This window comes from Lissotriton vulgaris, chromosome 2_1 (assembly GCF_964263255.1).
Source record: "Lissotriton vulgaris chromosome 2_1, aLisVul1.2, whole genome shotgun sequence".
In the NCBI taxonomy this organism is placed as follows: Eukaryota; Metazoa; Chordata; class Amphibia; order Caudata; family Salamandridae; genus Lissotriton; species Lissotriton vulgaris.
Window position 1 is genome coordinate 1,474,211,035 of NC_141687.1, and position 26,582 is coordinate 1,474,237,616.

Below are 26,582 nucleotides of genomic sequence, written 5' to 3' on the forward strand. Positions count from 1 at the left end.
TCGCCACTTCTCCAGCCAAGAGGCAATATCCAATAGCAGAGCCCCGTACATGACGTAGGGATGCTCTCATGCAGACGTGATGTATGTCAGGTATTTGATGGTCCTCTAAATCTTTGTGTTCACATATGGGAGATCCTGCTATACTAGGACCTCCGCTTTCTCTTGGTGCAGTCTAATGACATCTCAGCACAATACTTGCCTAGAAGGGAGCTAATTAGGATACAAGGAAAAAAAACTTCTGCCCCCAATCTTGACTTATGTTACCTCTGTCTTTTTGGAATCCTCTTGAGCTAAGGGCTTTTTACAGGTGATCCATTTTACATATATGTTTGGAATAGTGTGTTGCTGTGCCATGACCTGCAACAGAACGACAGATTTACAATGGGTCCTTTGATGCACTAGCCACTGATATACCACGCTCTGGAACGAGGAGACATGTCTTCTGGAAGGAAGGTCTGTCACAGTGCCAATTGTTGTGCTATATAGAACCTGCAATGTCTTAATGCTAGGTATCTCTTAATACAGTAGGACTGTAATTTTCCTTTAGGAGGGATTTGACATGTTTAATGTTTATTTTCATTTGAGATTGATTGCAACTAATAGATGATATCACTAGTTGGTTGGATGAGCCACAGAAATCTTCTTAATGAATATTACTCTTATAATTTTAAACCTGTCCCCTGAGATTATTGCTTTCTTGCTGACATTGAACGTGGTTGATGTCTGTTTAGTGGATTTCCTATGGGAATCTTTGCCCATTACCATGAAGTGATTCTTATTCTCATTGAGACTGAGAAAGTTAAAGTCTGTCCAATCTTGCATTCATAGGAAACTTGGTAGTCAGTTGTTATATAAATTGACATATCTCCCAAACTCAACCTTAGTTGTTGCTGTAATTGGAAAAGATGAAAATGAGCCCCAGAGATATTGTGAATAGGATATGACTAAATGCAGACCTGCCTCCCTATATTAGCAGGAGCATCAGCACCTTAGAGTTAGTTCTCAAAAAAAAAAAAAGATATTCACGTCACCTCCATCCTGGAAATTTTCGGGGTGATCAATCAAGGGGGGACGATACAATAGGAGGGCCCCAAAACATGCTTTCTCCATTTATTAGCAGAAAGCTCAATCATTATCCAAAAAGAGTGCTTTTATGATTTTGTCTAAATCCATTCAGCCATTCAGTAGTTTTGAGCAATTATTAGTTGAAGACTTTGGGCCTTATTTAAGAGAAAGTGACTCAGCGCTGTGCTGCAAGCCATGTTGCTGTGCCGCACTGAATCACTTTCAAAGCACAGGGATGCGCCATACCTACAATGATATGAGGGATCCCTGTGCTCCCCCTGCCTGGGTGCACAATTGGCTGCCATGCGCCGACTCAGGAACCCTTGCACCATAGTGCAAGAGTGCCTGCATTGCGGGGAAAATGTTTTTGATCCTGGGGTTGAGGTCCCTAGCGCCTATTAAGATCATAGCAGAAATATCAACAACTATATATTCAGGTTAGTTTAAATTGGTAAATACGGATTTACTATTTGCTGTGCATAATCTCATCTGTAAGGTTATTTTTGTCATTTTCAATTACATCTTTTGCATCAAGGAGGAGATTGCTAGCCTTGCATTTGGTTTATAAATTATTATTTGTGTAGCTGTCGTTCGAATTATAGCATTATTAATTGTGGTCTTAATCATAACTAGTGAATTTAAGTGGGTTTTAGCTTTATTTCTTCAATATAACTGCACTTTAAAAATGGCTTTTTGACTGAGATTCTGAGTTTTTTTAACATATATTGAGGTGTTATAATCAAAGCTTACCATAAATGTACTTTAAACTTTTTCTTTGTACATGCACACACACAAATACATATATAAATAGAGGGAGATTGAATGAAACTTGAAGATATACTAATACTTTGTGCAGAGGGTCATGCTTGGTTTAGCACTGCAACTGTTTTATATGTTCCTCCTCGTAGGCAAGAATATGCATTGCTCTCATGTCTCTCTTTTACATCTATGTGTTATTGTAATGGTTAATTGTTCCCCCAATGGAAACAAGCATTGGAAAAGCAAAGAGATCAGACCTTGGCAAGAGTGCAGTGTTTTTAAATTGTTGTCGTTTTTGCTAACATATTTATTATGCAAATACGTAACAAACATTCAGCAAATACAGAAACCTATAAAAAATAAATATTTAATGATTAAAGTTTGGCCTACTTGTTCAGGAACTCCAGAGCTGGTAAAGAAATACACTCCTTTTTTAGGCAGCTGTGCACAGTGATTAGGAAGATGATATCACTCACAATGCAAGAAGCCAATGGCTAAAGTGTCTGGACCCATTGCCCAGTGTTGTAGGCTATGTTAGGCAGACTTAAAATGTAAATGACATGTGGGTGATAAAGGCTTTTCTGAATGTATGCATTGAAGTATGTATTTTTACAATTTGTTTTTTTTAAACATGAGGCAATTTAAACTCTAGGCTAGATCTAAAAAGAAAGCAAATAAAGAACACTCATGGAGTCCTTTAAAATCCCACAGATATGTTTGATACATTGATGAAACAAGCAATCAGTTCAATTGATATTTATTTCAATGTGTGATTACTTTATCAACCATTTTTTAGAGTCATACAGTATGTTTTAGTATCTCATGGCATTTAGTGGGAGTTTTCCACTCCTCTAGCTGATAACAAATTATTGATCTCTGTTGTTTTTAATACCTATTTATTGTATTTGCTTTTATAATTTATTATGACGAATTGAATAAAGTGATTTGATCCTGATCTGATCTGTCATTACAATTTGCGTAACATTTTTGTATGTGTTACATTTTATCATTCTTCAAACAGTGTTTCAACCCCCTGTTGTGAGAATTGTTGGGTCTTCAAATCGTGGCCGTGTAGAAGTAAAACACAATGATGAATGGGGAACCATCTGTGATGATGAGTGGGATATCAATGATGGAACAGTAGTTTGCAGAATGCTTGGATTTTCCAGAGCAGTTTCAACATTTGTTGCACAACCGGGTAAGTTAAGAATTTTATAAGACTCAATTCTTAAAAATAAACTGAACACTATAGCATTTCTCTTTGGATCATGATTTTTCCAATGCATCATTATGTATCCCCCACTAAAATCTGGATTAAGAAAGACGAGTCATTGTTGGTGTAGTCTTTACCCTTCCCCACTTATATAAGCTTTCAACTTGGGTCATGTTTGTGGGGCTGTCAGTTAAGAGCCATTAAGCTAGTCCCCCACCCAGAGACGGTGGTAAAACTCATTTTAAAAAGGCTATATCGAGGTACAAAGTAAATTAAGTCCCTTACATGTTTCTGCTGCTAGTTTTAGATAGAGTAAAAGAAAATCACAACTTTGAACTTGTTGTTTACTGTTCTTAGTAAATCCCTAAAAAATGAAAAGTTCAAAGGTTTTTAAAGAAGCGGGAATATTGTCCTAAGAAACTCATCTCATTGCAACTCACTGCACAACATGATGAAAAACAAGTAACATACAACAGGTCTCACAACACTTTAAACAATCCTATTTCTAAATCAAATGCTTTCCTTTACGCACACATGTGACAGATGCGACTTACATCTGCATACTGTATTGTAAGACTTGCAAAATGGCATCCAAAATACTGAAAGTAAATCCTGCAATAGTAAAAAACAGCTACAATAGACATAATTAGACATAATTAAGAAGAGCGCTCAATCAGATGGCATTGTGGAGGAGCAAATTCCAGGATTTACCTGCATGATGCATAATGTTTTAGCCCAGTTTTAAATGCAGATTTTCCAAGTTGTTAATGTAGGAAGGTCCTAATTTTATTAAGGATGTTGAGGTCAGTTTTATTTATTACTTCCTTGCTACTTAATGAATTAGAAGCACGGAAAATATAACATTTTGAAAGTATGAACAAAGAAAAGCTACAATGCCCATCACTATCTGGGATAGAACTATCAAATTACCTTGAATCATCAATGTCTTATAAATAAGTGATTCGTTGCCAGTCCCTTCTCTTTATTGATATATCTATTAATCTGAGCGTATGCAGAAACAGATAAAGGATGAAGAAATGACATACCCCAATGAGAACAATTACTGATGTCCTCTCCTTGGCACTGACAATTGTAGAAACTGAAAGCAAGGCACGAAATATATGTGGACAATCCATATCATGGAATATGAAGCGATAGGGGTCCAAGAGATAGGATTGCAGAGGTGGAATAATACGTGCCTCTCTGCATTTAAAAACATTGAATATTCCCTACATTAATACATTGAAAAATCTGCATTATATCTTAAGATTTGAGGCTCAAATTATGCAGTTTTACAGCTTACTTGTTGCAGAAACGTGTAATATAGATTTGCAGTAAAATGTTTGAAGTTTAAGTGTGATGACCTGTCATTCGCTCCCAGAATGTCCTCCAATCTGGTTCCTGCCAAAAAGGTCTGAGATATCATGTCCCCTAGAAGAATGTGCTCTAAAAGAAGAGATATTAATGCCTGCTTGTGACATGACCCATTATACCCATCTAATCCATCTAAGTAGAGTAGCAGAAGAGACAGGGGAATAAGATTTCTAAAGAAAACGAGGAGTTGCTTCTTAGAAGTTACTAAGGTTAGCAGTTCTAAGTTCATACTCTTCGAGACATTGAATTATGCAGGGTTTTGTCTGGTCAGGGAAAGAAGGATACTCCATCAGAGAGGAAAATGTAATAGGGACAGATTTACAAGGCCCTTGCACCACTTTTACGTGATTTTTGACGTGGGAAAAGTGACGCAAAAATGGTGCAAGGGCCTTGTAAATAAGCCCCTTAGTTCTCCTGAAGATGTAGAAAATTACACCAGAAATAAATTATCTAATTGACAAGTACAGCGCTCATACATCAAAAACTCTCCTACTGAAATAGGGATAACAACATTGCTAACTTGGCTGGTAAAGACTTTAAACTGAACACATGTATATGTTTTTTATATCCCACAATGAAGAGTATTCAGAAGAAAGAGGTATTCTCGTTCCAATTGCACAAAGAAATCTGCTGCTTAATGGATATTCTCTGACAGGTTTGCCTCTAGTGTGTTTGCGATTTAAAGATATTTGTTGACCTGTAAATATTGACTGTTCAGTAAGACTTACTTGAAGCAGCTAAGACTCTTAGGGAATTTCCTGTCAAAGAACGGGATCAAAGCTTGATTTCAGACACCAGCTTGTCAACGCTTACCACTCTGATTTATATACTCTAGTAGTTTAAGGGCCCACAATCTTTCAATGAGTCTCATAAAGGTGATGAAAGTTCTGAGACGTCCTTGCACTTTCAATTATCCAAGCCAGTAGGCAGAACTTGCTTGATAGAACCATGGTTGTGGATGCAACCTGTGAGACTGAGACATCCGCTGCCATATATCAGAGATCTGGATACAAGATTTAAGAGGGCCAAATCAGAGCCGCTGTCACCTGGGATGTTAAGTGCATTTTGATTTTTAAATTCAACAAGAGATAATAATGAAAGGTGGGAAGACATAAAGAAGACACAGGTTCCAGGGTGGAAGAAAATCCTTCCTTGATTGGGCTAGCAGACCTGGTCTCCAAATTAAGAAAACAGGAAGTTGATTCTTGAGTCTGGAAGCAAATAGGGCGACTGAAAACGGGACCCAAATGTCCGAGAAATAGAGGAAAACCTGCTTGTTTATTAGTTTCCTGTTGCTTTAATTGCGTAGATGATGTGAATGTCTGCCACTGTGTTGAGTTGGCCTGGAAAACACTCTGCTGTCACTGAAATTTGTGGGGTAGACAATACTATCAAAATGTTTTGGTTAGGCTTGAAAGACCCTTGCAATGAATGCCCCTAAAATTGTTGATACATTTTCCTGCTATCGGATTGTCCGTTAATTATAAAATAGAGCAACGGGCATGAATTGTGGTGAAGACCTTGGTAAAAAAAAACTCTCTAAGATGCTCTACACATTTAGGGGCAAATTTGCAAGACCCTATGCGTGCTTCGCCTTATTTACAAGGCAGGTTTAAGCCACTTAACGTGGCTCAACGCTGCCTTGTAAATAAGACCTTCTTTCACTATATACTTAGCGTAAAAGGGTTGGGAGTTCCACCGCAACGCCCATTGATTTTGACTCTGCCCCCTATTTACAAGCAGCGCCAAAATTAAGACCAGGGAAAAGTTGGTCTTAAACAGTTGAAACAAGGAGAAATGCTTTATTTATCCTAATTTTTGCTCTTACCATGTGTTCTGCATTGTGCAGCACACATAGAAACAGCACAACACCATGAATTGTTTAGTGCAGAAAGGTGTCCCTTCCTGCACATAAAAAAATCAATACAAATGACATTTCGCAACTTCTATGTGTTCTGCATTAGGCAGCACACACAGACATTACAAAACACAATTTACATTTTGTTTATGTTTATTTAGGAACACCTTTCTGCACATAAACAATCCTCCCCTCAACGCAGAAACCCTTGCTCTATGGTGCAAGGGTGCCTGCATTGGCTCTAGGCTGCTAAATTTAGCACCAGCACAGGGGGAAACGCAGGGCTGCATCATATTGTTGTGTATATATGGTGCAGCCCTGCGCTTTACAAATTCCAGAGAGTGGCGTTAAGCCATGGAGGCTATAGCCACGCTCCACCATTTTGTTGTAAATATGCCCCTTAATGTACAGAGAAAACTCCTTAACTGAACACACACCTCCAGTTGAGAACTGGCTGCCATGACCCCCTCCCCCCTGTCCAGGCAAATTGGTATTTGAATTTTAATAGTAGATTTGAAATTGAAGATTGCCCTTTAGTTCCAGGACTGGAGATGATGTAGACATCATGCAGACTAATTTGTTTCCTGAACTATATAGGAAGTAGATTAGAGCAACTGAGCACCTGACTCAGGTGGTGAATCTTCAGTTTTTGCAATCTTGGCCATCCGGGCTGCATATCAGCAGTCAGTCAGAATGGGTTTCTTCAACTTTTGTGGCCCTGGTGTTGTAATAGGAAGTCAGCCAACTGACTTTTGGAGTTATCCTCTTCTATCTGGTGCTAATAGTGAAGAGGAGAGGGAAAACAGCATGGATTGAAGAACCAAGAAGGCCCATGTGAGGAAATGTGATGTTTTGTATGATGTGGTTGTGCGACCTCACATTGGAATACACTCATGAAACTAACCTGGGTCCAATCAGGCTCATTTGCTAAACCTTAGCTTAACTTTGGGTAGCTGTGGTTTTGAGCAGTCAGGCTTAAGCAACGGAACAAGTGCAAAGCATTTAACAGTACCAATACAACAAAATAAGAAAGTCATGCAACACAAAAGAAATCTAACACCAATTTATAAAAATAGATTTTATCGTTATGAATTTTAGACACCAAAATTAACAAAATCTACTGGAGCGTTTGGGATATACAGACTTTTAAATATAATGTAAATCACAGCTTTTCGCTTGAAAACACAACCAATTATTGGTGACTGGAAAGTTTAGAAACTTTGTAAAAGTTTTAAAGAGTTGTGTTTGAGTACTCAGACCCACTTTGGGCGATCAAACCTAGGAGGGAAAGTCTGGGTGCCAATGAGGAGTAATGCGACAATTGCCTAGCCACCAAATCCGTCTCAAGTGTAGGTCTAGGCTCCATGGGTGAACTGCCATTGACTTCAATAAAGTGGTCTGATTCAAGAGATACAGTAAGCTGAAGATGACAAGGATGCTAAGCGGTCGACAGTGGGTCTTCCTTAGGGTCCTCCTTGGTCCAAGGTCAAGGAGGGGTGACTTTGCCACAGGGGTCGATGTCCTTCTGAGTCCTCTTTGTTCCAGCAAAAATCTAGTTACCATTAGACTACTGGTTTCTGGTCACAACAAAACCAGTGATTCCCATTGGTGAAGCCTAGTGTCTGTCTTGGGTCACCAAACTGCACTGCAGCAACCCTTCCATATCTGGCAGACTCAGGTGTATCCTTTGAAATTTGAGTAATGGTTATCCAGGCTGCACATCAGCAGTTAGTGGCGATTAGTTGATTGAGGCTACTGACTGGAGAGAATGGGCTTCTGTAGGTTTTGTGGTCCTGATGCTGTAACTCAAAGTCAGCCAACTGAATCTTGAAGTCAACCTCTTCTGTCTGGGGCTTTGGAGATACTTTTCCACATGTCAGACACCACAAGCACAGTCCTTCCTTTGCTAGCTGAAGGATCAGCAGGGGTTGGGGTGTTGCCAACTTTGACAGGTTTGCTCAAGAAGCAGCCTTTTCTTTGGGCACCAGGCCTTCCCCCCAGGGTTAGGCTCCTTCTGGGCCTTATGACTTTTGGAAGTTAGCTCCCTAGCCTTTCTTCCCGTTCTCTTGACACTTGGCTCCTTGACCCCTTGATTTTCCCTCTGAGGTCTTGTGTACTCTTGTGGAGACACATGCCCATTCAGGAAGTTCCAGCATCTCTGCATGTGTTCTTCCCTCCACCTTTGCCCATGAGGAAGTCTCAAAGTAATATCCAATATGACATTCCATTTAGATGGCAGCAAACACAGCAACCTTCTTTTGGCCAGAGGTCCCTCCCCACAAATCTCTACTATACTAAGGGATGTGACTTTGTAACTTTGTCAGAGTTGACAATCTGGTGTACCTCATCAGAGAGTATTTGGTCTGGAGAAACTAGCTGGTACATATCCATGGTTATGATGGCACCTGTATCTCTCAGAGCCTGTGCTTCAACCCCATTGATTCTTGGCCACTGCCTATATTTCTCCGTACTTGGAGGCCAGTGCGCCAAGAATGTAACTCCTCCGTAGACAGGGAACTAAGGTAGCCTCTGTTTACCCTTTGCAATTCTTAGGTAGAACTTCCATGACATCCCTACACTAACAATGCCTTTGGGATGGTCTCCAGTGGGTGATTTCCTGGTGCACACAGCATCTTCCCTCTTATGCCCTAGCTGTTTCAGTCTTAGCACACACCAGCAAAATTATTTCCCAGGACTCCCCACCCTTTGAATGGAATGTGGCTCTGGGCTCCCCCCTTAGGCATTGTTTGGGTACTCTTTGGGAGACTCTTTCTTTTTCTTAGGAGTGGGCGGAATGTTTTACTCCACCTGCAGAATTGATGGAATTTTGGTTACTGTTGGACTTGGCCCTTTTTTGCAGGTTCTACCTTAAAACTTTTTGCCTTTTCTGTGACCTGATTTTAGTAGCTGTTGGCCTCCGTGCTCTTTAGCACTATGGCCCAGTGTATAGTGTGTGTGCACGCTGAGTGTGTGTGGTGAGATTGGCATGCCCTTCCATAGGAATGCATGGGGCATATGTGTGTCCATGGTAATTCCTGGTATGAGAGGAGTCAAGGGTTTAGTATGTGTGAACTCGTGAGAATAAATGCTGTGCAAAGGTGTGTGCATATGGATGGTGACTGGTGGAGAAATGCCACTTTTAGAAGTTGGCATTTCTGTGTGCTGTGTGTCTGCCTGCCTGATGTGAATTGCACGTCTGGCTTGTGGTTGACAGATGCTGGATGGTGTCGGTGGCTCCAGGAGCCAGGATGAGTCAGCCAAGTGGTAAATAGAGAGATCTGCATCTAGATGGGAGGGAGGAGTTGCATCTGGGACCTGAATAGGGCTGTGCCTTGCCTCCACAATGCTGTTTCTGCCCCCTTTGGTGCGTCTGATCCCTGAGCCCCCACCTGACAAAGGAGAGAGGAACTGAGCAAAACAATGTGCTCCAAAGCTCCCCCAAACCAGTTGCGTCTGGTTTCCCCAGCCCTGTGCTGGGACACAAAGGAAAATGACCTATGAATGTAGTGGCTGTGACCCCCTGAAAGTGTTCTCTGTTGGGCTGTTCCTGATTTGAAGGAGGGGCCTTCTGCTGCTGGGTTCCAGGAGGAATTGCCACTAGGGACTGCCTCCCTGCTGGAGGGCCCTGGGAGCTGGCCTGCCTGGGGCCAGCCTCTACCCCCTTTCTCCTGAAGGGCTTTCCCCGGACGTTTGGATTTTCTCTCATGGCACGCTTTCCCTGCTTTAGAGAGAGGATTGGAGACTTTGCCCCAGCGCTTGAAGAGCGCTTTCATTTCCATTTTGAAGAGCTCCCTATTTTTCTTTCTCCCAGGAGAAATGGAGCGTGTGGGGCGCTTGCAGCGTTGAGCTGCACTTCATCAAGAGGGAATCCCTGGCGTAGGGATTCCCCCATGCTTAGTGGCCAAGCGGGAGCCCAACCCGCGTTGTTGCCGCATTTGGGATTGATTATTAAAAGCGGGTGCCCACCCCGCATTGCGGTGCTCGTTGGCGGAAGCCCAACCCGCTTTGTACGTGAAATTAAGTGGGTGCCCACCCCACTTTTTTAATTACCTAAAAACGGGAGCCTACCCCGTATTGGCCCCGCATTGCCCCGATCTGCACAGATATCATTGCCGAAGCCCTGGAAGACAAAGCGCCGCAGCCACGATGCGGGTACCAGGCGGCCTTGCCTGGTTGTGGGCGGGGCCTAAGGAGGAAGTCCGGGAGCCTCATGGGCTCCCATTGCAAAGTCACCAGTCCCAGGAGGGGGCCCGGGTGAAGTGAGGTGAGGCCAGATGAAGGCTCCTTGTCGGGGCTCCCATGCTTTGAGAGAGCCGCGCATCTTGAAGGAGAGCCCCACGCTGCACCAAAAAAAGAAGCAGGAATCATAAGGGAGCCTACCCTGCGCTCCTGTGACACAACCCAAGTGAGAAGGAGAGCAGCGAGAGGAGTCTAGCGAAACCACGGTGAGTGGAGTGGGCAGAACGGGTGCATTCTCAGTGCCCACGAGGCACTGTGGTGGCAGTCCCTGTGTCTTTCAGCGGCCCCACAGAAGAGCGGGCCGCTGCAACTTGGGGGAGCATTTGTTCTTCAAGAGTCCCAGTGGGGGATTCACGGCCTGGTGGTGCCAGCGCCATTTCCTGTGGGGGTAAAGTATGTTGAGAGTCCCAGAGTGGGCTCCACTGAGACACATTGTCGGTGTCTAAGCGGTCCCGCCGTTGCGGGCTGCTCCCAACGAGGGGGCATAGTTAATTGGAGAGCCCCAGTGAGGCCTAGAGGGCACAGGTGTGCCAGGGCCTATTTGCACACTCCCAGCTGCCCCGCCAGACAGAGGGTAGCTGCACCATTCTGGACATGGGTTCAGAGGGTCAGGCCTTTTCTTTGGTTTCACAGCTGCCCAGCAATTAGTGGGCAGCTGCTACATTTAGGTAAGTCAACTGCACACTTTGCCTTGCTCTTTTTGCAGCCAGCCCTGACATTCTGGAGGTTGGGCATTTGAACCCCCTGTGAGAGGCCAGTTGGCCTGGGGTCCGGTTCAGGGTGTGAGGCCCTGATTACTCCATAATGTGTCTATACTGGTGATAACTATGCCTAATGTGATTTAGTGTTTAGGAGGTTGGCGCATCATGTGTCTTATACCTAATGTGATGATTATTGCCTAATGTGATTTACGTTGCAGGGTCTAGGCCTCAGTTCCGTATTTCACCAGTAGTTACTGGTGGTGCTATACCTTTACTCTTAGTGCTACACTTACTGGTTGTATTCTACATCTATAAATTGTGCTACAGTTAGTATATGTTCTACATTTGCTAATTTCACTTTATGATGGTTCTGACAGTGGCCCAATTGGCCCTGTCAGGTGTATATAATCCCCTGTAAATACTGCTGGCGCCCGTTGGCACAGTGTACATTTTGTGAATATGATCTGATGTGTTCATTAGAATACAAAGCCTATTTTTATATATAACTGTTAGACCTGGCACCATTGGCGTGGGTCTCCCTTCCAATTTTGCTGTTGCCTCATGTATTTTTTGCTGGTTTTAGATGCTTTGGGCACTGTGCCGCTGCTGTCCGGTGCCACAGTGCAAGTGCTCCCTATTCTAAATTGATGTATTAATCAGTGGTTCCATATTTGGCTATTTTGTTTACTTGTCAGACCCTAGTCTAGTGCATTGAGAGTGCCCAGGGCGTGTAAATCCAAATGCTGCTTTTGGGCTTGCAGCACTGGTTGTGCCACCCACAGAAGCAGCCTTTTAAAATGTGTCTAGGATCTGTCATTGCAGAGCCTGCGTGCAGTCTGGTACTGTCATGCTGACTGGGCAACTGCACCCACTTGCCAGTTCCTAAACCTTCCCTTTTCTTCATATCAGTCAACCCTATGGTAGGCCAAAGGGCAGAGTGATTGTAAGTATAAGGTAGGATAAGCCCTGATGTGTTTGGCATGTCCTAATTGTGAATTAGAGCCATTTTCGTTTTTTACTATTGCAAGGCTACCTGTTCTCCATAGGCCAAAATGGGCTGTTAGAAATATTACATTTTATAATCCTAACTCACTCAGAGAGAACATGGGATAAATTCAAGTTTAATATGCCTGAACTCAGAATGATAAAATACATCTTTTGTGAAGTTGGTTTTAACATTCTGTGTTTGCAAAAGCCACTTTTAAAAAGTAGGTATTTGCTTGCCTAACCTTTCAAGCCTGCCTCTGCTACGTTGTATATTCCTTTGTCTGGTTTTGGAGTGACAGGGCTGGGGGTTCCAAGAGACAGGATGAGTCAGCCCAGTGGTGAATAGAGAGATCTGCATCTAGATGGGAGGGAGGAGTTGCACCTGAACCTTGAATAGGGCTGTGCCTGCCTCCCACAATGCTGGCTCCGTCTCCTGAGGAGCTGCTGATGTCTCTGCCCTGCACACTGAAAGAAGAGAAGGAGTCCTGTCAACAAAGTGCTCAAGGACTGTACTTGCCTTCCACAATGCTGGCTCCACCTCCTGTGGGGCGTCTGATGTTTCTGCCCTGCACTGTGAAAGGAAAGGCGAAGTCTGGTAAACAGAGTACTTGGTTGGACTGGGCAAAGGCCCCTCTCCCCTCAGAGAACAAATGATTTTGGGGTATAAATTTTGGGACCCTGATCCCATGAAATTAGATCACTTTTGGACTACAAGAAGAAACCTTTACTGAGGAGAGGAACCTGAAGAAACTGAGGAGAGACTATACCCAAGCTGAAGTGCTGCTTGGGGATTTGCCTGCAGTGGTTGCCTTACTGCCAAAGGAAGAAGAAAGGAACTTTGTGTACTTTGCTTTTAACTTGTGAAGGCTCTCCAAGTGCTTGGAAAATAACTTGCCTCCTGCTGAAGTCTCAGGGACAACAGACTTCAACCCCCAGCTCCCCAGAGTCCTTGTGGAAGTCCCTGCTGCTGTTTTGGGCCTTCTGAGGGACCACGTGTCACAAGAAGCTGGAAGTGTGTCTCAACGAAAACGAAGCATGTCGCCGTCGCTGCTGCCTGCCGTCGCACTTCTGAACAAGGGTGTTGCCGCTGGAGTTGTTGCACTGTACCGCATCGAGAGAAGAGTCTCGCAACGAGGTAGAAGCGTGTCGCCATCGCTGTGCCTGCCGCCACACTTCTGAACAAGGGTGTTGCCGCTGAAAATGTCACATTGCAATGCATCGAGGAAAGCACCGCGCATCCCAGAGACGCACGTCGCCGTCGGAGATGCTGCCGTCGCATTTCTGAACAAGGATGTTACCGCTGTAGTTGTTGCACTGTGCGGAAGCTTCACGCATCGTGGGAGTTTCGCAGCTGTTGCGGTTGCACTTCTGAACAAGGGTGTTGCCGCTGCAGACCACGCATCGAACCAAGAACTTCTCGCATCCCTGGAGAAGCATGCCGCATCTGGAAGATCTTCACGTCTTTATTTCTTTGCACCTGAACTTTGCCACATTTCCCTCACTGCGACATTGCTTGTTGTGGAAGTGCAACGCAACATAAGGTACATTGACGCAAAGTGTTGCATCTTAAGAACTGAACTGAACTAATCTAAATCTCCCATCTTAAAGTAACAGTATTGTGTATTTTTGTCATTTATGGTATTCTGGTAAATCTATATAAAGTATACTTACTTTTTGATATAAAACCTTGTGTGGTGTCCATCTGTAGTGTTGTCACTGGGTTACTTTATGTCATCACAAATGCTTTACACACTGCCTCAGAGATAAGCCTGTCATCTCGTGCCAAGCTACCAAGTGGGTAAGCAGGGGTTATTTAGGAGTGTAATCCCCTTATCCTAACTACAGGTAAGGGTCCTTATTTGTCACAAGTACCTACCTGTGCCAACTAGAGACCCCCCAAATATAACATTGGTGGTCAGAGGTGAGGATTCTGGACTTGCATTTGTGACTCATGTACAGTGATTGGTGAACACTACTTAGTTAGTGCAGACCATAACGCAACCACATACTTGTTGGTAGATTCCTTTTTGGATTTTTTTTTCTATTTTTGAAAGATGCCTGATTTAGTTGTAGTAGAGAGAGCAGAATCCATAGCCTCTGTTGATCTTGAATGGGAAGAAGAGAAATTGGAAAGCTACAAAATCTCACAGCTTAAGTACTTCTGCAGAAAGTGCAAAGTTTCCACCTCTGGGTTCAAAGTGAAGGGAGAATTCTACAAGGCGCTAAGGGCCCGGGTAGAAGCAAGGAAAACCCCTGAAATTGAGGAGGGGGATGACCAGGCAGTTGTACAAGAGGAAGAGCCATTGGTTTTAAGAGGAAGGAAAGTACCTTCCCCCGCAGGTAGCATTTCTTCTGGGAAGAGTCTGTCTCCAGAGGAGTTAGAGTACAGAGAGAGATCAAGAAGGCATGCAATGGAGATGACCAAGTTCAAGGTGAATAGGCAACTGGAGGTAGAAAATAGGAGGGTAGATATAGTACAAAAGAAAATACTGTTTGAGCATGAAAATGTTTTGAAGGAGTTGGAGTTTAAAACCAAAAGTTTAGAGGTTGCTTCCTCTGGTGGCAGCGTACCTTCAGTGCCTGTGGAAAGTAGTGTGTATATTCCCAAAGATGTGGTGAAGGAGTTTTACTAAAATGATGATATTGGTCAGTAGTTCAGAGCCTATGAGATAGCCATGTCTTCCCACAGGGTCCCTGAGAGAGATGGGGGAGCGGGGTTGTGGGGAAGGTTTTTTAGTGAGGGGAGGGACACACTGTCAGACTTGCCTTCTGAAGTCCACAATTCATACAGCCACATGAAAGATGCATTGATGTCTAGATATGGTTTGACCCCTGAACTCTATAGACAGAGGTTCAGGAAATGCAAAAAGTTAGAAAACAGTACATGGGGTGAATATGTCACTTTCTTTTGCAGAGCATTGAAAGGTTGGGTGAAGGGCAGCAAGGTTAACAATTTTCAACGTCTCTTTGATGTGATTGCATGGGAGCACTTGTCTGATAATTATTTTCCAGAGCTGCGCCAGCATCTGATAGATAGCAAGCTGACTAACCCTAGGAAGATTGCTGAGGAGGCGAACCGCTTGGTGAGCACCCGGGTCCACAAGGGTCACATGGGAGACACAGCCAAAGGTGGGCAGTGTCCCCAGCAGAAGAGGTGGGGGGGACAAGGGTAAACAAAACAAGTTCCGCAAAGGGCCCCAAAGTAGTCCCCAAGGGAACCATGGGAAAGGTTCCCAGCCTCCCCCTGAGAGAAAGCAAGGGGCTCAACAGGTAGTCCTGTTCCCCAGGGGCCCCTGAAATGTCTCAGAAGCTTAGATGCCCGGGAACACTAAGAAATCTGGGCAGTGGGTGACCTTCAATGGCCAAAAGGTGAAGGTTCTTCGAGATAAAGGAGCCAGTGTGCCAGCTGTCAGGTGTCACCTGGTGTCTCTAGAGCAGATTATCCTGCATGCATTTTACCGAGTTGCTGCCGCCGACAACACAGAGAGTCATTGTCCAATGGCTCAGGTTCCCTTTGAGTGGGGGGGTTCTCTGGTACTCTTCAGGTAGCTGTGAGGCCCACCATGCATGTTGACTGTTTGTTGGGGAACGATTTGGAGAGCTCCCCTTGGGAAAAGGTGGAGAAGAGTACTCATTTGAAGATGGTGGGTCCGCATGACTGGGCGTGCATGACCACCCGGTCAATGGCAGCCAGTAGGGGTGCTCAACAGGACCTGGAGCCTGAGAGGGAAGGCCAGGAACTTGCTGTAGAGAGAAGTGGCGGGTGCAGGTAACCCGCCAGACTCCCAAATCTAACAATAACCTTGTGTGGAGTTCCTTTCGTGGTGTCCCTAGCACGTTGCTGCTGTGTGTGTGTGTTGCGCAAATGCTCTACACATTGCCTCCAGGATGAGCCTGACTGCTTGTGCCAAGCTACCAAGGGGGTGAGCAGGGGTTATCTTGGTGTGTAACTCCCTTGCCCTGACTAGAGAGGTGGTGTCTGCCTGGCTTTGCCGCAAGCCTTAGCCAACCTGAGATACCATTTCTAACAGTCACACAGCCTTACTCTTTATCAAGGAGTTCTGGCCAAATTCCAGCAATTGCCACATGGTGAAATGTTTTGCCTGCAAGGCTCCAGAAAACGAAAATGGGAACTGGAGTATCTGAGCATGATTTTTTAACCAGGTTATGGCGAGCGGGCATGGTCAGAGGGCTGCCACTCGTGTGGATTTGCTGCCACTCGAGCAGCAGCCAACGGTTGCACACTTTTACGCAATGCATGATGCTGTTTATGCTGAATTTTAAGCACGCCTTGCGCTACTGCCTCTAAATTGCAGTATGAGCAGTGCAAACTGCATATTCTCTGCCTGTTGGCAGAACTTCTTGGAAACTCACTGAGTTGTTATGTAACTTTGTGGATTTCTGCAGAGTGAAACTCTGCAAGTTCCACCCACCTCTACTTATTATCCTTACCCCTTATTTCCCTTAAAGGGAGGCCTGTCCTACGTTCTTATGATCACTACCATAGGACTTTTTGGGCCCCCTAGTGGGACTCATGCGCCAGTCATCTTTCCCAGTTCTCTGGGACTAGATAGCTTGGGATTTTCCAGATGCTGGTGTAACTTCTCAATGACAATTAAATTATATAGCCCTTCATAATGGTCCACTCTCTATCCAGTCCTCCAGTAACCTCAAAGAGGCATCCACAAAATACACCCATATCTGTGTTGCCCTCTTGTGAGTGTTCATAAAGCTTTGCCTCTGTTCTTCAGGAGTAAGACCAAACAGGTCAATGAGTGTCTTTTTCATGTGTGGATAAAAATCAGCTACCTCATCCTTGAGTGCCAGGTACCCCACTGGTGGCACCATTTCCCATAGCAAGGAGCCACACTTTTGGGCACCCACCCCTCCCATCCTTCTAGCCCTTTGATAGGATGCTATCCATTTTCCAATGTCGTTCCCATCAACTTATCTAGAAACAATGCCTTTGGGAAACTTGTGGTCATAGGTGTTTCTTGAAAATGCTAGGCCTGGGCGGTAAACTTCACTCCCCGGGCAGAGTTCACTGAGTTTTGCTACCCCACATTCCAAGTGGGGCACGGAGTTTGGCAAAACCCCACTCCTCCACATGGCGGAGTTTACCGGCATTACCCCGCGAGCCAACAGGACCCGAGTGAAAAGAAATAAGGAATACAGCGTTTATACTGTGCATTAGACGAGTGGTGGAATGGACAAATACTGTGGCATATTGAACATTTACAGACCGCTGTCATTCACACCAGGTTACTGATGTTTTCTGCAGTTGCCAAGCCTGGCTGCACATTAGGCTTTCAGTGTACAGTTTCGTTACAGTGTGGCAGTGGAGAGACATTCATATTCTGCTGATGTGCCTGACAGGACATATACGTGCCCCCGTCTGCACTCGCACCTGATGGCTGCTCCCAGGTACAGCAAGTGTGCACCAATTGTAGAGGCAAATGAAGAACACAAGGCCCCTGCTGGGAACAGGCTTACCCTCATTCTGCACCCTCGGCTTATTCGAAGCCAGGAGCGGATGGGCTCACAGCCACCCAGCAAGAGACCCTAGGCTGAAATGTCATTTAAAACCATGCCCTATCTCCTCCTTCCACTATCATCTCTCCGTTCTCGGGTTTGTACAAGCCATTGCACTCACTAAACGTACGTCAAACTAGATTTAGGCAGTGCTTCAAAGCCACATTTCCTTGCTGTAGGTGCTATATAAAGAAGAATTTGTTGTACTGACAAGATGGGTGCACATAGAAGTCTCCAGTCTACACATATAGAAACTTGTTAACCACAGTGCATCAAAGCAGTCTGATCGCGGATGTGCACACTCACATATGTATCAATATAGCAATGTAGGGTATTCGAATACACAGAAAAGCTGTGTGTCTCAGTGTTTTTAAAAGCTGCAGGCCCCTATAGCATTCAGTAAGCCCATTCGCAAAAGGGCATACACGGGGAAGCCGTTGTGCACATACAGAATTAATTTATTAAGAGTGCCTTGAATTTGCAGACATAGCCAGGTGTCAAAAGCTAAATGCCCACAGCAGTAAGGACCAAACACACATGCTCACAGTTGCTTTGCCTTGGTGATTCAGAGTTGCAGGTCCACAGCACTATATATAAAACTATATGTTGTTGTAGCAGGAAGTGAATACTTAGAAGAAGGGACTATACCGAGCGGTTGGTGTGTAGGGCTTCAGGCAGCAGCCAGACCTGTTCCAGGCTGTCCACTGACCCCCCCAGATTGAGGTTGAGCAACGGAAAGGAAAGCGGCCAGGCCAGGGTAGGCTTGCCTTGAAGTCATGGTTACAGAGGCTGAAGTCCCGCAGTGAGAGAAACCACACCGAGTTAGGGAGCAAAGCAGATTTGTACTTCATGGGAACACCACTTTGAATCTGAGGTGTCTCTTACACGAAAAACACCATCTGAAGAGAGCAGAATAACATGTGCTGGAAATACCAGGCGTGATTATTATTGCCAGTTGAGTAGCTAGGGCCTCTAGTCCATTATGCTACCTTTCTTAAAACTCTAGTTCCAGACCTTTCAGAAGGCCCAAGGCAAGCAAGTCAGTTTGCATAGCATGCAAGACCCGCTGCAACAGTCAGAGGGGTCAAGGATTCCGTGATTCATTCTCCGTTCCACCACATACCCTGCACTCAGCTTTTTTCCCCAAATTAAAAGTGACACACTGGTGGCACAAGGGGCTGGTAATAAACTCCCTAGGGCCTCATATGAGCCATCGGAACTTCCCTTTTTGTGAAGTTCCGTGCCGCAGAAGCCTGCGTGATATTTATCAGGCAGCACTAAGCCATTTTTTTGGGCGTACTGCTGCATGATAAATATCAGTCCCTTTAACGTAGTGTTCTGCAATAAAGGGGCGTGCAATGGGTGTTGCTGGGCGCGTTCACAGCAACATCCATGGCCTTTTGACACTGCCCCAGATTTACGAGAAATCGTAAATCTAAGGCAGTGCCAAAAGCTTACGCCTCCCCAGGGGAGGCGTAAGGGAGGCGCAACGGGGAGAAATAACTTTATTTCTCCTCGTTTTTCCTTTTTCTATGTGTGCTGCAAGGAAAAGCCTTTTGTGATTATTTTTGTACAGAGAGGTTTCCCTTCCTGTACAAAAATAATCATCCCGCAAGGCCGGCACCCTTGCACCACTGTGCAAAGGTGCCTGCGCTGGCGCAGGGGAAAAGGACAGGAATGCGACGTATCTTATAGATACGGCGCATTCCTGCCCTTTTCTTTTGCCGTAGGGAAGCGCAGCAGGAAGGTCTGCTGCGCTTCCCTACGGCAAAACCTTAAATGAGGCCCTACTTTGTACCACCTGCATCTGAAGGGTTCGGGCCTTCACCTGTGACTATCACGAGGATGAGTACTAGCGCGACGCGAGGCCTGTTGTTAGGTCTCGTGCAGCCTGTTATTGGAGCACAGGGGATGCCTCCACGTCATCTGTCCTCCACTGGTTGATCACAGGAGGGGTCCAGAAAAGGGGTGGGAGAGAGAAATGACAGGCGGCACTGGGCCATTTCTGAGCACGGAGCATCGATAGGAAATGTCCACCAGCCCTGTGCTTCGAGTCCCAGGGATCTACGGAAATTGCCTACGTTCCGCTTTCCCTTAGAGTGTCGTGAAAAGAAGCATTTCAGTACATCTGCCATCTGCCTAACCTTAAGGAAGAACGTGGCCGAGTTTCCACTCACTGTATCAAGCACTGGCCAGGAACGGTTGCTGGAAGAAGGGTCCGGTATGCGTATTGGAAATGGATTCAGTGATGTAGGGAAAGTGAAATGAAACAACTGTCTTGGGCTTATTTTCTGACTGCAAATTCATTTGCTGAAATGACCAATCTTTGAAAAAAGTTATTTCTTTAGTAAAAAAGAAAGAAACTTCAAGTTACATGTTTAACATTTCTTCAACTGAGATCTCCTTTTACAATCAATTCGGTTAATAACGAAGGGGCAGATTTACGTTTCCTGGCGCATCCCTTCAAAACAGCAGGGATGCGCCAGAAAAGATGCGTCACGCAAGTTTACCCTTGCACCACCACAGATGCGCCCCATTTACAATGTGGCGCGTCATGGCGCAAGGATAAACAGATGCGTTTCGCATCTGTCGGCGTAAGGTTGGCCCAGTGCTGGAGTTGTGCCGGGGGTGCGCCGCAACTCCAGCACTGTTTCAACCCTGCCTATGTCCAACATGGTGCGTCAAGCCTTATGCCTGCTTCAAGCAGGCGCAAGGTGTTGACGTAGCGGTGTCGGAAAAATAACTGAGTGAAATCTTGTAGATTTCACTCAGGCACTTTTCCGAGACGTTCCTGCGACGGAACGCCCCCCCTGCGCCGGAATGCCCACAGGAAACCTGATGCAGGTTTCATGTGGCACAGGGTTTTACAACGTGACGCATCTCCCTAGATGCGTCACGTTGTAAATAGTGCGCAACGTGGCGCATGGTTTACGCCTCCACTGCGTCACAGAAGTGACGCAACAACGGCGCAAATGAGGCGCAAGGGGCTTGTAAATCTGCCCGAGTGTTTTTTCTTCTACTCGTTCAGTGCAGATTTGGCGTGTTTTTGTTACATAGAAATGCTATCCTGTTTTAGCTAAGAACGTTTTTTGAATTTAAGAGAATGAGGGGAAGATCTACAAGAAAGTGGCAGAGCGTGGCACCGCAAGCCCTTTGGCTGCGCAATGCTGTGGCACTTTCAGAGCACAGGAATGTGGCAAATTTACAAGAACATGTTGCATTCTTGTGCTCTCCCCTCCACTGGCGGACAGACAGCTGCCAAGGATGCCTGCACCATGGGGAAATTGTTTTTGTGCAGGAAGGGACACCTTTCTGCACAAAAACAATCACTAAAGGCTTTTTCCTCTTTCAATGCGTGCTGTAGAATGAAGCACGCATTAAAAGAGGAAAAAACGAGGAGAAATGAAAACATTTCTCCTCGTTGCGCCTCCCTACGTCACCTCTAGGAGGGCATAGCATTCAGACACATCTCCAGATTTACGATTTCTCATAAATCCGGAGATGCGTCTTGTTCCATGGGTGTTGCGTGGGAACAACCACAACAACACCCATGGAATGCCTCTTCAACGCAAAGTGCTGCGTGTGAAGGGGGCGTATTTACAAGGAGAGGAAAAGTCAATCTGGGTGGCTTTTCCTGTCCTTGTAACTATGGAGGAGCCCCCTGCACCACCAGTACGTCACAAAAAATGATGTACTGATGGCGCAGGGGGGCTTGTAAATCTGCCCCTAAGCATTTTATTCAGCAAATCACCATTTGAAACACATTCACCAGTATGAAGGTGAGGGTGATAAATGCACCACAATGGTAGAGATGCTTATTTCTCCATGTATGTTCTACAATTGTGTGCATTTACTACTTCCTCATGCTTTCACAAATTTCGCCCATTCTAAGATTCCCTGAGCAATCACAATACCTAAATGAGGCTGCTTGGAGGAATCACATACACCTTCATGGATTTTTGCAGTCATATTTATTTGATGAAGCAGTGCCATCTAGTGTTCAATGTTATGAGCTACATATACAAGAAGAGTATGCCGATATCTTTACAGCGACATACTAAATACATAAGCAAGTCATTTTTTAAATTAATATTATAAAACTTCGCCCGCTCGCAGTACTCGGCGGAATTTAGCAGTTTTCCATGAGTGCGTAGGCCCTTTCTGGATCAGGCCCCAAGTTCTTGTTCCCACCACTAGGCACGAATGTGAGCAAATATGATGTATTATAATGTTTAGTTGGGCAACCTCACAGTGAAATACACCCATGCAACCAAATTGGGTCCAGTCAGTCTCATCTCAACCCTGGCTACCTGGGGTTTCAAGCAGGTAGGCTTAAATAAAAAAATTAAAAAGTGTAAAATATTTAGAAGTATCAAAATAACAAAATAAGAAAGTCATGCATCATGAAAGAAATCTGACACTAAGTTATAAAGTTAGTACTTATTTTTATGAATTTTTCGACAGCTTAAATCCATTGGAGGGTTCCAGAGATAAAGATTTTTCAGTAAAAAGCAAATCTCAGCTTTTCACTTGAAAATGCGAACAAGCATTGGTAACAACAAAGTTTGGAAAAGTTGTACAAATTTTAAAGAGTTGTGTTTGGCTACTCCGCCCCATTTGGATGACCAAATGCAACAAGGGGAAGGTTGAAGGGGAGTAAATGAGCAGCATTGGGGCAGTTACTATGGCACCAAGGTATTCTTGTCCAGTTCCTGGCTCCATCGGCGAACCGCCGTTGACTTCATCAGAGTGGTCCTAATGCCAGAGCTACAGGATGCTGAAGATGCTGTATGTTGCTGAGAATTCTGTGCAGTCGACAGTGGTCTTCCTGGAGCTACTCATTGGTCCATGGTCCAGGTGGGGCGACTTTGGTCACAGGTGTCGATGTCCATTGAAGTCCTCTTTGCTCCACCAAAAGTCCAGTGTCTACTAGACTACTGGTCTCAAGTCACAGTAAAACCAGCAGTTCTCTTTGGCCAAGGCTACTGTCTGTCTTGGGCAACTAATTTGCACTCCGATGACTCTCCCAGGTCTAGCAGACTGGGGTGCAACTTTTGAGCATCAGGGCTTGGTCAAATGGCCTGCACGTCGACGATTGGTTGCGATCAGTGGTGAAAAGGCGACTGTGGCTAGAACCGGCTCATTCAGCTTTTGTGGCTCTGGTAATGTGACAAGAAGTCAGCCAACTGACTCTTGGAGTTCACCTCTACTCTCTGGGGCTCAAGAGTGATGTTTCCATGAGCCATGTGTGAAATTTACTAAATTTCACACATCACTAGATATAATCAGCTCCAATGGCATGGTAGTCAACGAAAGATGGTTAAAAAGTAAAAAAAAGTGTTGAATAGCAGTTTACTCACCGCATCCTGAAGTTTTGATTGATATAAAAGAGGCCAGTTCTCATAGGGGAACTTTGGAAGAATGCTGTAATGCTATACTTTACATCTATTGTCACAAAACCAATTTAAACCTATGCCATCATGAGCGTCCCTGTCTGAATCAGGAGAGAATACATATTCATATCTGACTCAAACTCTGACTGATTTCTAAGTAGTACTGTATAAGGTCTTTTCCAGCTGAGTAAATATACATAAGAATACAATCTTGGGCTTGCCTGACAGCCACCTTCTGTGCAGAACTTCACATTCTCATGCATAGAACAGATAACGTCGGAAATCAACACAACAGGAGCTCTTGTCTTCTATAATTCCTATTTGTAAAGCACAAACATATCACCCCTTAAGGGTTCAAGGCATGTGGGGCTGTTGGGGAGATTATATGAACTATTGCCCAGAGTCACATGGTGCTGAGCTAAGCTGTCCCGGCGGCAGCGATCGAACCGTGAACCCCACTCTCAGGAGTCAGCCACTCTGACTGCTGTGCCACACCTCTCAGAAAACAGAGGCTTGTATTTACAGGTTATATTGGAAGGCTATTAGGTTAGCAATTATTTTTCCAGAAAATGTCAATATATTCATCATGATAGCATTTGAGACTTTGCTGAGAGTAGTCAGGAGTACTGCTACTACCAGCAGACTGGATCAGTGTTTTCATTATCTCTTTTACTTTTTCCAAACATCTTGTACGATGGAGCTAATGGGCAGCAAGCTTCATTATCATCCTTACTGCCTCCAGACTGTGAGACCATGAAAACACTCACTGTAGAACCAAATGACGAAGAAAGTACTACGATTACTTTTTCTGGTTGTGAAACGAGTATAGATACAGTTGCTTGTCACAAGAGAAAGTCCTATTTTCTTTCTTGACATTTAAGTCATGAGAACCTTGGAGACAATATAAATATAAACGAGTCAGAACTAAGGTTCTGAGGGAATAGACATTAACATTCAGGTAGACCAGTAGGTAAGCTCTCAACCAAACTGTTAAAAGAATTCAGGAAACAAAAAGCTGATGAAAGGCTCCTGCACAGATGCTCCAAAGTCGAATGCTGAGGCGCCCTGTTAAAAAAGTTACAGATGAAACAAGCATTGACAATGCATCTGTTTCGCCAATGAGTTGAACAATAAGCTGTTTTGATCAATCACCGTCCAGGACGAAGGAAAGGGTTCCCTAACAAGGTTCCTGAGAGTGGAGAGGAGGTGGCACAGTGGCAAGAATTGCTGACTCCAGAGCTGGGGATCTTGGTATGAGTCTCCGTAAGGCAACATCCCGGATCCGGGGTGGTCAAATTGAGCTATATAAATAAGCTGCAAGCAGAAGGTGGCAAACTTAATGGAAAAAATAGTTCCACCAAAGTATATGTGAATAGTATTTTGGCTTCGGGACACTTTAAGAGAAGCAGATGATGAACAAGCAATGGTAAATGCATGAAAATGTGCTTACAGCCAATACATAGAGAGGAAAAGGAAGTGGCAAGCACAAACTCCAAAGACAAGCACAGCTAAGCGCTCTGCAGGCAAAACCTAAAAAGGCACAATACAACAATATTAACTGTAATGTGATGGAAACAAATTTAAAAACACAACTATCTCTGACTGCAGGAGTAGCAAGAAAGAAGAGAGACAGACTCACCTATTTACAAAATGTTAATGATATACCCGTGTACTTCGTTTGGTAGTTTTATCCTAGAGAGTGCTGAGTATTTTAGTTTTTGCTTTTTTCATGCTTTAAAAATGTTACATTTTGTGGTTGCTATTTAATTAAATATGCATAATATGAGCCTCTGGTCTTGACATAAAGTTTTATAGTCTTTTTTTAGGTACATTATTTGACTTTTAAGTCTTCACAGAGCTGTTTATCCAAAAGTGCTCAAAATTTTGGCGCAAACCCAAGTTTACCAACTTCAGTAAACCTGAGTTTGTGTCATAATAAATGGGTGGATCCAAGGGACCTCACATGCTCCACCAATGTAACAACGCGCAACTGACACACCATAACATAAGGCAGTGCAAGCAGCTGCCTTGTGTTACTCTGCGGCTGAAAAGCGCCAGAAAGCCACACAAAACTCTATTTGCGTGGCTTTGCAAATGTCACTTCCGAACTTGGGTCGCCTTATGTCGACGTGCGTGACGCAATGACAACGCTAGTGCTTAGTAAATCTGCCCCTATATCTGCTTTATCATAAAAGCATTTGTAATATTATCTGTCATGTTTTGATGGAATAGTCCATCCACCAAATAAGAACCCAAATGTTGCAAATGCAATTTAACAAAAATCATGCAGCGCCACCAGGTCAGTCTATGTAAACTATGCCCAAGTTGGGGAACCCATTGCAAACTCCCCTGGAGACACTTACACCAGACCCCTTCTATCCAGGCTGAATTCATCTCACTCACCCCTCTTTGAGCCAGCAACGTCAGAGAAGATGGCGAGTGGAAAGATCATGTACAACACCCTCCTCATACAGACAGAGACATCCACCTGTTTGTGAAAATTATGCTTTTCTCAGATTTATGGTTTTCATAAATATGGCTTCTATGTGATTTGAAACTTTTTTAAAACAATCTTTAATGTGTTGTTATAATTGTCATTAACAGGTTCAGGGAAAATCTGGTTAGATGATGTGAAATGCACTGGACAGGAATCATCGATCTTCGATTGTCCGAAAAGACCATTGGGAGCCCACAACTGTAATCACAATGAAGACGCTGGCGTCCAGTGTGCCACATAATTATGCTCAACCTGAATGTCCAAGATACAAACGCAATTGTTATTGAATACTTATTCCCTACAGTGACCGAATATTCAAGTTTTCCAGGCCCACGTGTGAGTAGCTCATACATTCCAAGATTTTGCTTTTCATTCTCGTACTTCGGAATCTGTAATGAGATAAACTGGACTACAGGTCCCAGAATGCAAAGCAAATTCAAAAGCACAGACTTTATGAGATTCTCGTGCATGGGAAAAATTAGATAATTGCAGTGAATTCTATGAAACAGGGAGACGACAAACTAGCGGCAGGATGATTTTTTTTGTCCTACAAGTCAATATCTCGAGAGAACTTCAACAAGCATCAAAGCAAACTGGTTCTATAGCCAAACGCACTGGCATGTTTTAATGAATTGTTCTGAAATATCGTTTTCACTAATGAAGAATACTGTACAGCACTTTTGTAAATATTCCACAACTTGTATAAATGTGGATTAACATATAAATCTTCTTTACGCATAGAAAAATATCTGTTCAAGCCATGGCTTTCGTGTTTTGATTCTTGTTTACTTTGTGCAATGTATTGTTCCCAATATTTGTGCAATATATTGTTCCCAATATTGTAAAAATGTCGCTTGTTACTGTAATGCTATTGGATTATTGCTGATAGGAAAACCTCCAGACCAGAGAGAAAAGACTAAGGACCTGATTGACTGGCGGTGGTGCAGTACTGGCGATCCACCAT

The 26,582-nt window shown here is 44.2% G+C and overlaps 1 protein-coding gene across 1 annotated transcript in view; it reads left to right on the forward strand.

Moving 5' to 3' along the window:
* The window catches only part of MARCO (macrophage receptor with collagenous structure), a 137,785-nt gene extending 111,410 nt beyond the window's left edge, over positions 1-26,375 (forward strand). The window contains exons 12-13 of the mRNA XM_086957351.1: positions 2,846-3,022; positions 25,726-26,375. Of these exons, the coding sequence (XP_086813477.1) occupies positions 2,846-3,022; positions 25,726-25,859 (311 nt within the window). The 3' untranslated portion in view covers positions 25,860-26,375. The remainder of the gene's footprint in view (positions 1-2,845; positions 3,023-25,725) is intronic.
* Positions 26,376-26,582: the final 207 nt, after the last annotated feature.